At 35.7% G+C, this 17,148-nt stretch overlaps 2 protein-coding genes across 4 annotated transcripts; one reads left to right on the forward strand and one right to left on the reverse strand.

The window, feature by feature from the left end:
• The first annotated feature begins 5,386 nt into the window (after window positions 1-5,386).
• Window positions 5,387-8,619, forward strand: LOC118069499 (putative serine protease K12H4.7). Of its 3 annotated transcripts, none has more exons than XR_004690630.1 (7): window positions 5,387-5,785; window positions 5,848-6,029; window positions 6,111-6,932; window positions 7,003-7,172; window positions 7,242-7,456; window positions 8,103-8,324; window positions 8,402-8,619. XR_004690630.1 is itself a non-coding variant. In XM_035087661.1 (5 exons), exons 1-5 carry the CDS (start codon window positions 5,570-5,572, stop codon window positions 7,388-7,390), a joined length of 1,539 nt encoding a protein of 512 aa, XP_034943552.1. In that variant the 5' UTR covers window positions 5,387-5,569; the 3' UTR covers window positions 7,391-7,522. The 3 variants fall into 3 exon arrangements, 1 of the variants encoding a protein (XP_034943552.1); XR_004690631.1 differs by having other exon boundaries at window positions 8,107-8,324; XM_035087661.1 differs by lacking the exons at window positions 8,103-8,324; window positions 8,402-8,619 and having other exon boundaries at window positions 7,242-7,522.
• Window positions 7,541-15,701, reverse strand: LOC118069498 (uncharacterized). The gene is made up of 9 exons (XM_035087660.1): window positions 15,199-15,701; window positions 13,380-13,616; window positions 12,266-12,478; window positions 11,322-11,551; window positions 10,823-11,249; window positions 10,425-10,748; window positions 10,023-10,301; window positions 9,456-9,939; window positions 7,541-8,368 (listed from the first exon to the last, which is right to left on the reverse strand). The coding sequence occupies exons 1-9, from the start codon at window positions 15,257-15,259 to the stop codon at window positions 7,993-7,995; spliced, it is 2,631 nt and encodes an 876-aa protein (XP_034943551.1). The 5' UTR covers window positions 15,260-15,701; the 3' UTR covers window positions 7,541-7,992.
• Window positions 15,702-17,148: the final 1,447 nt, after the last annotated feature.

The raw sequence follows: 17,148 nt of genomic DNA on the forward strand, positions 1-17,148 counted from the left end.
TGTTGTACAACTTAGTAAACAAAGAAATAATTTAGAAGTAAATGATAAACCTATATTGGCGTTGGAAGTGGCTCGAATATTGTTTAGAGCAGGAATTAAATATGACCAACTTGCTCCCATTTCTAAGCGGGTCTGGGAAGTTACTTTTCATTCTCGAGATGCTGCCAACCAAATGTTGAGGAATAAGTTTTTGCAAGAATGGGGCTACAACGCTTTTGTTCCCTTCTGGAAAGTTTTCAGGAAAGGTGTGATTAAAGACATTCCTATAGATTTTGAGCCAGAATTAATTACCACAGAACTCAATAATGGCAACCCAGGCTTAAATGTTGTAGAATCAGTTCGTTTGAAAAGAAGAGTCAAAGAAAGGGGTAACGTTACATGGGAGGACACCACTTCAGTGCAGGTAACGATGCGCATTAAAGAAATACCGAACGCAGTTTACTTTTGGAAAACGAGAATTGGTTTAAGTCCATTCATCCCAGCAGTCAGGAAGTGTTACAGGTGTGGCAAGGTTGGTCACTCAATAAAGTTTTGCAAGGAGGAGGAGAAGTGTCTCAGGTGCGGTAATAACAAGCATGATGAAGAAAATGGCTGCATGCTTAAATGCATCAACTGTAAAGGTTCACATTTTTCCTTGGACAGTAAGTGCCCGAAACTTCGGGAACTTTATGAGATCAGTCGCATCATTGCGGAAAAGAATGTGTCATTCCCAACAGCAAGGGATTTGTATTTCAAAAGACATTTTAATGCTCAAGAAAACCTGAGGCCTTCGGTGGACTCTTTGAACTTTCCAGTCCTGGGAAATGAGAATAGGTTCCTGGTGCATAACATTAGAAGAGATGGATCGTATAGACAGGCGGTTAGTGGTAATATTGAAAGACCAAAGGCTGATGGTAAACAAGACTCAAGACAAGTAATCTCCAAGGTGAAGGAATTCCAACAGAGCTGAACAGCGAGATTTGCAGTTTTTTACACGAACTTAAGAAAAAAGAAGATGGAGACTGTAGTGACAGGTTGTTCAGGCGACTTAAGGAGTTAGTATTCAAGATCCCAGACGTGGACAGGTTGATCTCTAGAGTGATGAGAACAATTGAGTTGCATTTTTTATCAAACAATGGCGAATAAAGCGAATACTTTCAGATTTTGTCAATGGAATTGCTGCAGCATTAAGAGAAAGTTACCTGAATTACAATATAGAGCTTCCAATTTTGATGTGATGTTACTCTCGGAGACCTGGTTAACGGATGATGACTCAATCTCGGTCAAGGGATTTGATGTGGTGCGTAGAGACAGGGTAGGGCGCCCTGGGGGTGGAGTTGCTATTCTGGTGAGAAATAATATTAATATAAGAGAAAACATGGTTTGTATAATTGTAACAATAACATTGAGCTGTGTGCTATAGAATTATTTACGTGTGAAGGGCCTTTTCTAGTAGTCTCATGTTACAGGCCTCCGGATCGAAATATGACGAAGGACCAGTGGGTGCGCTTTTTGAACCAATTCAGTGGAAACTTCCTGGTCACAGGGGATTTCAATGCTCATCACCAGGTATGGGGAAGTGATGCGAACTCTATAGAAGGTACAAAATTATTTGAAGCTATCGAGGAGTCGGAGGTTGGGTTGCTGAATGGGGCAGTCAAGACCTTTTATTCGCGTCAATATCGAACAGAATCCGCTCTAGATCTATCGTTCGCAAGTTGTGGGTTGTTGTCGCTGTTTGAGTGGAAGGTTAGTAGGGATACGTGGGGCAGTGACCACTTCCCAATATTTATTGACTTTGACAAGGTAGTTGAGAAAAAAGGAAGCAATCATGCTCCAAAAAGGCTTTACAATAGTAAAACTGATTGGGGGCGGTTGGTCAGGGAACTCGAATTTCGGAGTAATGAAATTAGGTCAGTTGTCCAAAACGAGGATCTCGAGATTCAGGTCAAATATACGACGTTTACAGCAATTATAGAGGACTGTGTGAATGTGGCTACACCGGGAAGGGGTGGTAGTAGGAATCTAAATACAGGGAGCAGAGTTCATAAGGAGAAAGAGCGTAGAAAAGCTGCAATTTTCTGGAATAGCGAATGTGATAAGTTGGTAAGATTACGAGTTGCTGCCTTTCTTCGTTTAAAAGAATATCCTTCGGAGGAAAATTTCTTAAAATATAAACAGGCAGAGGCTAGGGCTAAGTCGGGGATCAGAAAGATAAAAAGGACTACTTCCGGTCCTTCTTAAATAGTATCAATAAGTTTACAAGTCCGTCGTACATATGGAAGAAGCTGAAAGCTTTGAAAAAAGGTTGGAATTCGTCGCATTGCTCGAACGAGTTTAGTGAAGAGGTAGTGGAGAGGGTGAAGGTTGGGATAGACTCTCTATGCCCATCCTGGGTAGCAAGAGGGGATCCGATGTTAGAAAATGTGGAAGGGGATGTATTTCTGGATTTGCCTATCACGGTGGAAGAATTAGAGGTCGCAATTGAGAATTCGAGGACTAAATCTAGCCCGGGGTTGGACGGGATCGATTATTTGTTGATTCAGTCGTTTCCTAAAGAAGTCAGAGGGGCCCTCTTGGAGTTATACAACTCAATTTTTGCTTCGGGAATCTTCCCAAACGAATGGCGCCAGTATTCAATTTTCTTCATTCCTAAGAGTCAAGGGAACGCTGTTCGGCCAATATCGTTGGCACCTTGCTTGTTAAAAATCTTGGAAAAAATTCTGAATCTTAGAATATCATGGTGGTTGGAATTTCATAATAAGTTCCCTGAAACGCAGTTTGGATTTCGAAGAAGTAAATCATGTTTGGATAATTTAGCTATACTGAACGCGGAGATTTTGAGAGCTTTTGACAAGAAGCAGTGTGTTGGTGCTCTTTTTTTGGACATTCGAAGCGCATATGATAATGTGCTCGGAGATGTGTTACTTAGTAGACTAATTAGTGTAGGATGGCCTAAATTAATTTTGAAATTTGTGCATAACTTAGTGTCGGAGAGGGTAATATCAGTCAAATACGACACAATAGACTGTCATAGAAAAGTCTTCAGAGGGTTACCTCAGGGTAGCGTACTGAGCCCAGTTTTGTACTCAGTTTACATGATGTCTTTAGAGTCTTGGATTGTGGAGGATTGCAAAATTCTTCAATTTGCAGATGATGTATGTATTTATGCAGTTGATAAAGATCCAAAAAAAGTGTTAAAAGCTGTATCGGAGTCGGTACATAAGATTATTCCTTTTTTAAATGACAGTGGACTTGAGTTGGCTCCAGAAAAGTGCCAGTTGATTGTTTTTAGCTCCGATCCTAAAATCGCGACTAAGTCTTGGTGTATAAAAATAAATAGAGAAAGAATTTGGTCTCAGCAAGTAATTAAATTTCTGGGCATTCTGTTTCACAGCTCGCTAAAATGGGATCACCAAGTCCAAGCTATTAGGTCAAAGTGCATTAATCCTATGGCAATTATAAACTATTTAAGGTTGACATGGACTGGGGCTGATCCTCCAACGTTGATTAAGGTGTATAATAGCCTAGTTAGGTCCAGAATTGAATATGGTGCATTTCTGTTTGTGTCGCTCAAGAAATCCCTTCTGAAAGTATTAGATAGAATCCAAAACAAAGCGTTGAGGTTAGCAATGGGGTATAGAAACTCAACTCCGCTGAATGTGATAGCTGCTGAGTCTAAAGAACCACCTTTGGAGTTTAGATTTAGGTATATGACTCATAATTTTCTAACTCGTTGTTTCTCAAACTCAAACCATAAAGTTATTGCTATCCTCAGTGAAATATCCGAACTCAGAGAGTGTCCTACCATGGTCTTTAGTACTGAAACTCCAGGGTTAGTACGTTGTTTTCAGGAAATAGAACCAATAAGTCATCTGATCTCTAGTGATTCACGCCCTAACTGCTTTAAGTTTCCATTTCAATCGATGTTCGTTCCAGCCAAGGTACATTGGGAAGAAGGAAAAGAAATTCAGGAAATTCATAAGTCCAAGCCTCTAAGTGTTGAAAGATCTTTTTGGAATTTATTCCGTGAAGAGTTTCGTGATGCCGTAGTAATTTTTACAGATGGTTCAAAGACGATAGGTAAAGAATTTGTAGGGTTCGCCTACTTAGAAGTCGCCACAAGCAGTGTGAGCCTGAACAGAACGGTTAAGTACGCTTCAATTTTCTCTGCTGAGGCCATGGCGATAATTGCAGCCTTGAAAAAATTTGCTAACACGGATTTAAATAAACTGGTTATATTTTCGGATTCTTTAAGTGTCCTGAAGGCGTTGGCCTCCATTAGATCCGCGGGTAAATTGAACGTGCTGATCGGTGAAATTAAACATTTAGTGTACAGTCTACAGGTAACTGGTAGGGTAGTAAAGTTTTTCTGGATTCCTGCACATGTAGGGATTTCTTATAATGAAAAAGTGGACTCAGCTGCGAAAGATAGCGTTATGAAGGGTCGCGACTCCCAGATTCTGCTCCCAAGCTCCGACTTCAAAGCCTTGTGGAAGGGAAAAATGCATAATGACTTTGTTAACTGGTGTAAATGTGAAGGGTTAAATAAAGGAAGATTCTACAACGAGAATTACTATTCAGAGAGCGCACTCCCATGGTTCGGTAAGTTCAATTTAGCTAGGAAACCTCTGGTCTCCATTAATAGACTTAGATGCAATCACTCTAGTCTTAAAGAAAGTCTTGCTAGATTTAATATCATTCGATCTGCTATTTGTGAATGTGGCGAAGCCGAGGAAACAGCAAACCATGTTTTCTTTCAGTGTAGTAAGTACGAGGATATACGAGCATTGTTTTGCAAAGATTTAAGGAAACAAAAATCCTTTCCTCCGTACTGCATTGAACCTATGTTACATAGTATGGACCGAGGAGTCATCTTTGCGGTGGCCAGGTTTCTGAACAGTATTGAGTTAAGTATTTAAAGATAAAGAGGTCTATTCTTTAAGGTAATCTGTAGAAACAGGAAGCAAAAGTGTCTATACAGTTATAGGTGTTACATTGAATAAGTTAAAAAGGAAAAAAAGAAAAATGTATATTTGTTTGTCGTTTATTTTTATTTTCAGTTTTTGTTTTGTTTCTGGTTCAATCATATATAAAAAATGTTATATAATATTGGAAAAATTGTTATAGAAGGTGTTAAAGAAAAATTAAATCTAATTAAAGCTAAAACTTAATGTTAAGACCAAGTTAAGGATATTGCTGTACTGTGATAAAATGGTTAAAATAAGTACAAAGCTTTTGTAAATCGCGCCAGGAAATTTAGTATAGACCATACACTGTATAGTTCTAAGTAGCAATAGTCTGTTTTTAGGATGTAAGTATTCTTTGTAACATGGTTGGTTATCTGGGCTGAGCTTGGACTCGTGATTGCCCCTACCTTTGTATCTCTTCCTTTTTTTCCAATAAAATGGTGGAAAATTGTTCTCTCACGAATGCAAATCGTTTAGTTTTATTTACACACAACTGATATCAATTTACTTATCATCATTCTAGAAGTTCATCGAACTACTTTGTTTATTTTTTCTATAAATTCGATAAATTTCTGTTCCACTTATTATTCAAATAATATTTAGTAAAGTGAATACAAGTCATGATGCAAATTAACGCAAAATACTTACTTATTTTATTTGCTTGTTTATTTACTTTGCATAATGAGTCATTTGCGTGGCGACGATTTGCTCGAGGAAGAAGTAAATATGGATTAGGTGAACCGGCTTCATCGAGAAAATATACTCCTTCAAAGGATATGTGGTTTGAACAATACTTAGATCATTTTGACCCGACCAACGGAAAAACATGGAAACAAGTAAGTTTATAACTAACGGATCTAGTTTAAAATAGAAAATTCTAAAAATTCTGCAATTTTAGAGATATTTCATGAATAAAGAATATCACAAAAACGGAGGACCTGTATTTTTGATGATTGGAGGAGAAGGTGAAGCAAGTCCTCATTGGATGAAAGAGGGTCAATGGATAGAATACGCCAAACAGTACAATGCATTATGTTTTCAATTAGAGCATCGTTTTTATGGCAAAAGTCGACCCACAGTGTATGAATTCTATATCATGATTTCAAAAATTAATCCACTAATATTGTATTAATTAGTTTTCTAATCTTTGGATTTCTACAGGGACTTAAGTACTAAAAACTTAGTATATTTATCATCTGAACAAGCTCTTGCTGATTTAGCATATTTTATTCAAAATATGACCCATTTATATCAAATCCCCCATGATACTAAATGGATTGCATTTGGTGGATCTTATCCAGGATCTCTAGCAGCTTGGATGCGTATTAAATATCCTCATTTAATCCATGGTGCTGTATCTTCAAGTGGGCCATTACTTGCTAAAATTGACTTCCGTCAGTACTACGTTGTAGTAGAAAATGCATTAAAAACTCATTCAGATAAATGTGTTAGTGCCGTTGCTGATGGTATGAACCAAATACAAATAATGCTTCATCATGTCCTTGGTCAACAAAATGTTGTGAAAACATTTAAACTTTGTCAACCATTTGATTCTTCTAATCCACAAAGAAATGACGTATCTAATTTATTTGAAACTTTAGCAAGCAATTTTGCTGAAGTTGTTCAGTACAATAAAGACAATCGTAAAACCTCAAAAACAGCTAACATAACAATTGATACTGTTTGTGATATTCTTGTTGATGAGAAGAAAGGAATTTCTGCACAGCGATTAGCAGCTGTCAGTAATTTATTACTGGAAGCTAACGGCGAAAAATGCTTAGATTATCAATATAGTAAAATGATAGACGAGCTTAGAAATGTATCTTGGGAAGCAGAAACTTCAGAAGGTGGTCGACAGTGGTTTTATCAAACATGTACCGAATTTGGTTTTTTCCAAACTTCTACTGCTCGACCCGAACTTTTCAGTAAAACATTTCCCGTTGAATTTTTCATTCAACAATGTTCAGATATTTTTGGTCCAAAGTATGAACAACAATTAATATTATCAGATTCTTCTAAAAATTAAGAGGTTTAAAAAATGATATTTTTTTAGATATAATTTCAAGCTATTAGATGATGGAGTGGAAAGAACGAATATTCTGTATGGAGGATTATATCTCGAAGTTTCAAACGTTGTTTATGTTCATGGATCTATTGATCCTTGGCATGCATTGGGAATCATAAAATCATCAAATTCTGAAGCACAAGCAATTTTCATAAATGGTAAATTGTATGATTGTTTTATTAATCAAATTTTATAATTTGTGTTTAATGTTTTAATTGTTATTGTAGGTACTGCTCATTGTGCCAATATGTATCCTGCATCACCTAATGACTTACCACAATTAGTGGAAGCTCGAAAGCAAGTTGGAAAACTCATCGGACAGTGGTTGATGCAGAAAAAAACTCATAAGAAAAAATTAAAGGAATATTTCAGCTAAATTGACTTGCCGCTGATGTAGACATTAAGGCTACACAAATTCAAGCTTAGAAAATGATTAAAAAATGTGATTTTTTTTAATATTATCAAATATATTAACTTTAAGTAAATACATATACAGATATTTTCATAATTTCTAGGTGTTATTTATAACACAACAAGTTTTTACACTTGAATTCTTTGTTAAAGAAAATATTAGGCTCATTAAAAATTCAGTCGTAAAATAGAAAAAAACTCAATAGCTAAATATTGATCGTAATCATTAAGAAAACGATAATTTTTTACACCGAATGAACAACATTAGCCTAACCTTAAGTCTCCCTGACTCTAAATAAAGGTGAGGCCAAGGTGGCCATTGCGGACTAATAATGAAAACGAATAAAATACATAAATTCCTGGTGATGAAAATTGTCAAGCTGAGTTTTTAACCGCGCCTACAAATTATTTTGAAGTATTATAAATAGTGTAGATTATTTTTGGCATGTTCCTTCAGGATTATTCCTGAACCGCAACACGAACTCAAATTATTTACAATAGTACGTTAATTCTTTAAAGTAAGATATCCTTAATATGTTAAAATTCAATTATATTCATTAAAAAAACTCAATATCGGTGGTGAGACTGAGACTGTCGCCATTCTGGTGTTGAATTACCATGATGATGGTGATGATGATGATGGTGTCGTTTCTTGTCACTAACATGTTGTTTTCCAGAAAGACCAGTAACATCACCAAGATCAGAGGTATTGTCAGGATGACGATAATTATCACGAAAAGCTGGATCGTCAAGAGTTTCTTTTCTTCGTAAAGGATGATGATTAGCTTTTTGTCCAGTTGATTCATGAAGATTTTCCCAAGCTTGTCTATAATATCTATTCAGTCCTCCACGACTTTCTGATGAGCTGCTGTCGAAACTGGCAACAGTATTACAATCTGGTGAGGCACGATGTCGGTAATGTTTACTTCGGCTTCCTCTATTCCTAAAATAATAATTAAATAGTCACTCATTACAGCAAAAAGAAAAAAAAAACATTAATTAAAGCAATAGTATCACTGCAATCCCGCATCGAGGTTTCCCTGGAGAATGCGTGCGAAATTGCGGAGAAAACAAGGCCAGTGGGAATATATATATTTATAATGGAAGAAAAAGAACGTAAATGAAAATGCGTGCAAGAGTAGCGGGATAAGGCGAACTACTAGTTCTAAATAAAAAAAGTGCTCCTTTAGTGCGTTTCTCTCTTTTCATTTCACCTTTCTCCATGTCTTCTGCATCATTTACCTTGACTAGAACGTCACTGTATACACATGGTTGTGATGAAGACGTTGATTGATTCGGTGGTGATGAAGAAGGCGGTGGTTGGGCGATTGGGGAGTGGGTCTTGGCAATAGTTCTGTATGTTTGTTTAGTTTATTTTTTTTTGTTTTTTTTTGTATAAGTTTTTTTAGTTTTTCTGTTATTTATATAGTCAGATATGGCGTCTGTAATTAATTATAAGGAAGGGTTGGAGAAATAACCGGCACGATGAGCTGCGGAAAGACTGAAGGAATATGGGTGATCGGTAGCTCGACGAGCCGTAAGATCACGACGCCCCAGGTGCTGGTCGGGGAATGGAAGCGCAAGAAGCGTGTACCAGCGCGACGGCATTCCTGTAGGATCGGACCTTCCGAGGCCACCAGTAGTTCCATCGCCACCCCCGAGCGCACCAACCCCGCCGAGCCCCCTGTGACGACGTCGTCCTCGTACTCTGCCGTTGCCGCTAACCACCACGCATTTACAAATTTTACTCAAGTTAATTTGTGTTAAACTACTGGTTTAGTTAGTTCTTTACATATCCGCACTGTCATCCGTTCATATGAACCACACTTTTTGTTGCCATATTTTTTCTTTTTACAAAAAAAAATATGAGTAAATTTTTTATTTACAAAATAAATAAAAGACAGTGCGAAACTGGTGAACATTCAAGGATTCATTGGAAGCTTAATAGAAGCATTAATTTCATTTGTATTTTATACTTTTTATCTTATTCTATCGTAAGAATAAGATTAATTTTATGTAACAAATCTTACCTGCGTATCAAAATCACAATAGTTGTAGTCACGGCTGCTAGAAAAACAAAAGCACCAAAAACTCCAAGAGCGATCACTGCACCAAGGTTTAATTTGGCTTGATGAGTTGGAGAATCTGATCTATCTACTCTGAAAGGTCCAGTTGGTTCTGCAACTCCGGCAGCTACCTTAGCCCGAGCATTATCAACACCACTTCCAGATATTTCGTTGTCCTGAGGATGATCATCGTCATTTAAAACTCCTGACGATGAAGTTTTTTGTACTGCAATTGTTGGTTTTCTTCCTGTTGATTCCCTTACAGTTGCGGGATGTTCTGCATTTGCAACATATTTTTTAGTTGAAATTTCTTCTACCGTCTCGGTTGTTGTAGTTGTTGTAGCTTCTGTAGTTGTCGTACGAATTCTCGGAGGGAAGAATGGTTTCCCTCTAGTTATTGTCGGCCTCACAGTTGATCTTGCTGGTGTTGTTGATCCTTTATTGTCTTCTACAATTTCATTAATAATTTATTATGACATAAATATAAATTTTATTCCGAAATAAATTTATTTTTATTTATTAGAAAATTACCTGTACAAGTTGGAGCAGAATGGTCATATAATCCAGTTGGTAGACAAAGTATTTGACGGAATCCAGATAATTTATATCCTTTCTCACAAGTGTAAGTAACAATGCTACCAACAAGAAGGGTTTGATTTCCAGTTTTTTCTTGACTTTCTTCTCCATTCATTTCTTCAATTTTTATTGTACTGTGTGCTACAACTGCTGGAGGATCACAACGGATAGGTTCACATCTCGGTGGAGGCCCATTCCAGCGTTCATCAATATCACAAGTCAGTCTTGCTCGCCCTATAAAAAATAAAAATTTGTTAAATAATACTAGCTAAAGAATAGTGAGAAAATTTATTGACAATTGAAATTGATTACATTATGTAATTTTATTATGTAAGACAAATACTATTAATACTTTACCAGTCATTTCATATCCATCTTCACAAGAATACAAGACTTGGCTTAAATAATTGACAGTATTATTAATAAGTGTATATTCTCCATGCTTTATACTTGCTGGAAAACCACACTCTATACTTTTACAAACTGGAGGAAACTCATTATAAAATCCTGTGTCTAAGCAGGTGCGAGTCGCCGGGCCGATTAACAGACTTCCTGCATTACAATTGTAAGCAACTGTTGCACCAACTTGGTAATTATTTCCTGGAGAGTCTGTTGATTGAAGATTCGTAATTACCATTGTTGAGTTTGGTGGTTGTTCTGGTCTACCACAAGCTCTCGGTTCTGGAAAGACATCAAAGATAAACATAAATAGATTGATTTCATAACCACTTAAATTTCTAAAATTCAATACTCACGATGTTGACAAATATAATTGAGTCGTGCGGTACAAGGAGTATCTGACCAAAGCCAACCTCTACTACCGTCATATCGAGCACAATCTTCCTGAGTGCCTTGTGGAAGACTCCAGAAAGAAACTGCTACTTCATCACCACTTCCAGTCCACCTCCAAACAGACTTGTCTTTTGAATCTCTTACAGCACCCATCCAATATTGGCTTGAAGTATCACTACGATGTCTTCTCCATAATTCCCACGAGATAAATCCTTGCAAAGCAGGATTACTTTCATCTACGAGACTTCCTCCTCGAGCCCGACAAAAAGCGAGAGCTTCACGGAATGGCATGGGTTGTCTATTGTAGAATATGTAACATTTTCCATTATATGTTGCTGTTGATCCAGGGGGTTGATCTCGGAATTGAGGACATCTTTCAATAGGTAAAGCCTTTACAGAAAATTAGTAATTAAAAATGAATCATAAATAACCAATATTGATTAAAAAAAATAAATCAATTACCTGATCAGTATATACAAAAGCTTCACAAAGTGACAATTGAACAGGTGTAGGAGGAGAAGAAGAAGATTCTAGATGCACAGAAACGAAAGCTCCAGGCATGGGTGGATTACATGGTAGAAATAGCGGTTGCCCTTCTTCTAAAGGTCCAGTGAATTTATTACAAATGGGATTTGTCCCAAGATCCGGCCGATTATTACCAACTCGTACAACTATCGTTCCTGAAACTCCGTCTGTGTCGCAAGACAAAAACAAAAGATAACATTAAGAAATATTTAAAAATAATGGTAATAATAGGAAATGAGCATCATGAGTGTGGCATGTGAGCTTTCACTCCCATAATTAAATATATAAGAAGTGTTAGAAGAATAGAAGGTCGATAAAAAAAAAGAAAAAGATTTTATCATTTTTTTGTGATTCAGTGGTTCGTCTTTTACTGCAAGCAGTGGCCTACAAAGGACTTTATCCGTGACACATACGATAACCAAGTTTGTCAATCGTTGATGGTAAGCCGTAATTCCTACATCTTTTAAAGAGTGCGCAAGTTAAAAGAATGCAATTTGATGCGTTTGAATTAACACGCAAGCCTTATCAATCTACAAGGCATAGCTTTCCGGCGTTTTCTAACAATCGAAAGTAGTGAAAGACTCTCGCTATCCATTGAACGAAAATTTCTAAAATACTTTGGCAAATTGACTTCTCACCATATACGGGAAGAATTGATAGTTTCGCAGCTATTTTTTAACAAATAAAAACTAGCTCAAGTCGTCATCTAATTTAATAGTAAATATTTTCCAGCTCGTTGAGTAGTATTTTCCCTAGAAGTCTATAAAGCTGGCAAATCGCTATCGATTTGCTCTAATTGTGGAAAGTTTGCGAGACAGCAAGAAATTGATCAGTCAAGCGATTCTATTGGTCTTAAATTGAATATTATCTTAACCACTCACCACAACAGGCTTTCCCAAAATCAAGTCTAACCAATTGGACCATATATGGTTCAAGAAGATTGACGTACCACCAGGGCTTTAGCTCTGCCCTAGTCAAAGTACATGTTTGAGGGTTGTAAACTTGACCACTGCTACCATCAACAGCCTTTTGTGGAATCCCACCATCTGCACTACTAGATTGCATTGGCGCTTTTCCTCCAGCGACATTGAGCACTGAAAAATTAAAAAATATTTTACATAAATAAAAATGATTCTAGGTAGTAAAACGAGTTTCACTCTGGTGACAATTCGCCAGGTGTCCTCCTTTCTGAGTTGGTCGAGAAATCCGCATGACGATAAACGCAAGAAGTAAATTGATTTGGAATTGTTCAAAAAACGATGACAGAATGCTAAAGAATAATAATAGGGTTTGTGGTACATTGTTGGTGAGGAAAATTGACTGAAATTATATAAAAATACGTCAAGATTGTCGCACGTGTACTGGTGTACGGGTTTCTCTTTATTTTGCTGTTTTCAGGATTATAGTCTCGTGCTCTGTTTATTCTAATGCCTGCACTTAGGTCCACGAACATCTTTAGAATGATTGTCTCATAGTTCTAAGAGCCGACGAAGCGAATCGACGTAGCTGCCTGCTTACCAAGTTACCTTCTTCTTGCTTTGTAATGCCCCACGACCCACTTGTATCGAGTAGAGACCTACTTAACGTTCACCTGCCATGGGCTTTTGTTTTAATATGTCGCATTATTTTCTCCTCTTTCTCTTTCCTTTAAATCCTCGTTTCTTGAGTCATTTCAACGGAAAAAATTTCAATAAAACTTGTAGGAGTATTTAAAACCTGAATCCTATTTTTCTGTAGGTGTCAAAGGCATGTGACCCGTTTCCTTGTGTCCTTGACCGAGGTGGCTCAATAATAGCTGTGAAACGGAACCAACTGCAGCCAGAGAAGGGGCATGGAACCGTTAAACATGAACCTGTTGGCAGACGGGCCAAGGGAAACAGCGGCAAATAAACTATAAGCTATACCAAACAGATGTATAGATAGCCACGTACCAGGTCAGTTTATCGTCATGCATTTTTATTTTTCAAACTACTTAATCAGCTATTATTGTCTTACCACAAAATGGAACTCCTTCTGGAGTCCATGTTCCATCTGGTTGACATTGTCTTCGTGATGGACCAAGAAGTTCAAATCCTCGTTCGCATGAATATGTAGCTACTGTCCCACTGGAAAATGATGTCTCTTTAATCAAGGATTCTTCCTCATCAAGGACGTCTTCAAGACTGTCACCAGAAAATCTGACATGACTATGAGCAGGTGCTCCTGGATATCCACACCCTGTTGATCTGCTCCCTATAAACGTGACGTTAAAAAAATATTATTAGTTCAGAATTGATGACTTGAATATACACATACATTATGGTCTAACGTTCGAGTAATTCGCTACGTCTATTGTGCGAGCATTCACCCCTGCATTACATCTCTTTACACCTAGAGCTTGGTATTCAACGTATGAAGGTATTGTAAAGTTAAAGTATGACAGCTCACACTTGAGAGTGTATGTTGAACATGCGATCACTCTCAACGATGTTCTAGCATTATTATTATTATTATTATCGCTATGATTATTGTTATATTTTCTTATTCTTTAGTTAATCTGCAACAATCGAATTTTCCATCATGCTAAAAGATTGAAGGTGATAAGTTTATCCGCTAATGGAAAATTCACCGTTAATATAGCATCGTTCGTTCGTTCTGCGTGCCGAGCATTGACTTTCATAGTAATTAACTAGCTTATAGTGACAGCGATGGTGTTTCTATACACAATCATTTCTTCGCTCGATTGCACAGTGTAAATATTCTTCCTATATTATTTGTCCAACATAATAATGTAATGAATGATCTAGGAATGTAATAACGAGGACAGGAAGGCTAAAAGATAAATAAAAATCATGGAATAAAAAATAATACGGAGAATCGATCCCGTTTGCCGATTGCCACGCGCACTTAACGGAACCTAAACTATTTAATTAATATGTTAATCATCAGAAAGGTACAAATATTTCAAAATTAAATACTTCCTACGATTAAGTGAAAAATTAGTAAACAAAGACAATGAGGATAATTTAATTATTAGATTTAGAATAGATAAAGTTGAGGTGTAAGGTAAAATCGGTTAGTAGGTCAAAAGTCACACAGTATAAAGTGACAGTGCGAGACTAACAAATTATTTGATACAATTTAGAATGTGACCGGTCTAGGAAATTAAATAATGAGGTTAAGAAGCATTATGAAAAAAGGGTCTTGAAGGAATACATGAATAATTCGGGAGCTCATATGTTTAATTCCCGTTATTTGTTTCCTGATATTATCATGAGAAATATTAATAGCTTTCTTTTTCAAAAGAATTATAATTTGAGATGTATTCTTGAAGTGCGTGTAGTGAGAAAATGTCTAGATGCAATCATCAGTGAGTAGGATTACCACAGAAAAGAATAATAAAATTGCAATTCTATAAGTTAATAGCAAACTAGCAGTGGGAAGTTTGCTGTGTTTATCAATTCTGCAAATGTAATAAGTGATTTCTCTTTAAAAAAAAAAGTTTGAAGACAAAATCCTGGTGAAATCGCAACCACTATCCGGTTTAATTAATTATCAAAAAAAATTATCTTCTTTATAATTTTAAATAAAAAGGATATGTCGAATATCTTTCGAAACTATATATTATATCTTATATTATAATCATTTGCAAGTTTATTTCCACTTTTCCTCAGGAAGTATTGCAATTTGCTTTTAATATTACGAACAATTACTCGTACAATTAAAATTTATTCATAATTAAGTAGATAAATTTAAAAAATAATATTCGCACAATTTTACTAACAATAATACTTGTAATTAGCATGGTGATTTAAATTTTAAATGAGCTACATACCTCGAACTATAAAAAGAAGTAAAAGAGCAATATAAAAATAATAAAGTCCTCGTGATTCCATTGTTTGATTTTCTATTGACTATAACACTAAGAGCAATCAACACTTTAGAAGACACTTTTAGCACAATAAAAAATTTTAATGAACCAAATGTCTCAAATGAAAATTAAGTGGCTCGATTACATGACTATCATCACGTCTAAATTTTATTTAGATATTTAACAACAAACTTCAATGTTAAATTTATTAATTGCGGCACACTAGATCGCTCAAGCTGAGCGTGCGAGTTAAAGAAGCGTTTATCGAATACTGAAGACCATCTACTTGAGACAGGAAGTCATATTCCTGGTGTTGGTCTCAAATCCCCACCTGTAACTTAAGACTGCCAGTCAGCCAACCGTTTGTACTACCACCATACGTTTCTTATAGTACACCATCGCAGTTTATAGCGGTCGAAGGAGTACGAGAGTCTTCTATCGTCATTGCGACGCGTCATCATTCTCTACTTCCTTTGCCTTTACCTCTCAACCTACCCAGTCCGACCAGAAGTAAGCACCTTGGAATTCAGGCCACGCTGACCGCGCCACGACAAGGCTTGTATGTGGTCAAACATCAAGAATTCCTATCTAATAAATAAATCGGTTATCAATTATTCATTCATAAACTATCATAGAATCTATCCATCATTATTTTTTACTCACATTATTCACATATTTTCCCTTAGTTCGATGTCATCTGTCTTTACATCAAGATTAATTTATTTGAATGTAATTAGAGAAATTACAAAATTATTTTTTTTATGTAAAATACTTAATTGACCAATTTTTATCCATTGTCAAGATTTTCACGATCCAAGCGGACGTGACTAAGATTATAAGGTTTAAAAACGTCATAGTCAACATCTCTATATACTGATTCCCAGGAATTACATAGCTTTCTCTCTGTACGTATACTTAGCTGGATGTGACTATCTAGAGAATTCCTTCTTTTATTCTTTTCTTCTCATCTATTTAGACTTTCCCTAAGTAAATAGTATTATTTCATTGTTTGCACACATGTCTCCAGATTATTTTTGTAGACTTTTACTGAATCCTTTCTAACTTAGATTCATTAATATATTTTTTTAAGCACATATAGGAAACTATGTATATATTTTATAATGTGTATTAATGACACATTTCAATAGTGCAATTTTATAAACATAAACTACTTGCGTGCATAAGTTATAACTGCTTCGTTGCTTTTGTTATCTTTATATTAATTCTGTATCTCTTGTCACGAAATGAATAAGAATTACCAAGTATACTTTATATTCAAAAAATTAACGGTATTATTTATGAACGCGGACAAGTTTGTATTGTTGTCAGATTGTGCTCATTTGATTAGAACTAATATTAGGGAAACTAACCATTAAAAATTTCTTTCAATTTAATTTTTATGATTGGTTAATAAAAACGCTTCACCAGAAAAATGCTTGCTATTAAGATTTAATTCCTAAGATACTTTCTAGCCGATGAGAAATTCATATGAAAATTTTAATTATTTATTGGACAGAAACTATTCGTTTTTACAGTTATTTTTTTGTATTGGGTCGACAAACCAATAAAATAGTCCATCTGAAAAGATGAAAAAATCATAAATATTAGATAAAAATGTAACATAAAATATGAAAGATAAATTTGTTTTTGAGAGAAAAATGAGTTCCAAGAAAAATAAGTAAATATTTTTCTTAAAAAAAATTAACTTATGACATTGACATACGATTCTTCTATAACACATCTTCAGATCATAACCTTTCCGGTTGGTCTATTGACATTGCATAAATTAAAATAATTTGTCGATTTGTCAAAGCAAATAACACTTTGGCAATCGGAAATGATTTAAAAAAACTTTCGTTTTTTAGAATGTGAAAAAAACAAATAATTTTTATATCTTTATGATACTCTTAATGT

This window comes from Chelonus insularis, unplaced genomic scaffold, assembly GCF_013357705.1.
Source record: "Chelonus insularis isolate UGA/USDA-ARS -01 unplaced genomic scaffold, ASM1335770v1 contig_410_pilon, whole genome shotgun sequence".
Classification (NCBI taxonomy): Eukaryota; Metazoa; Arthropoda; class Insecta; order Hymenoptera; family Braconidae; genus Chelonus; species Chelonus insularis.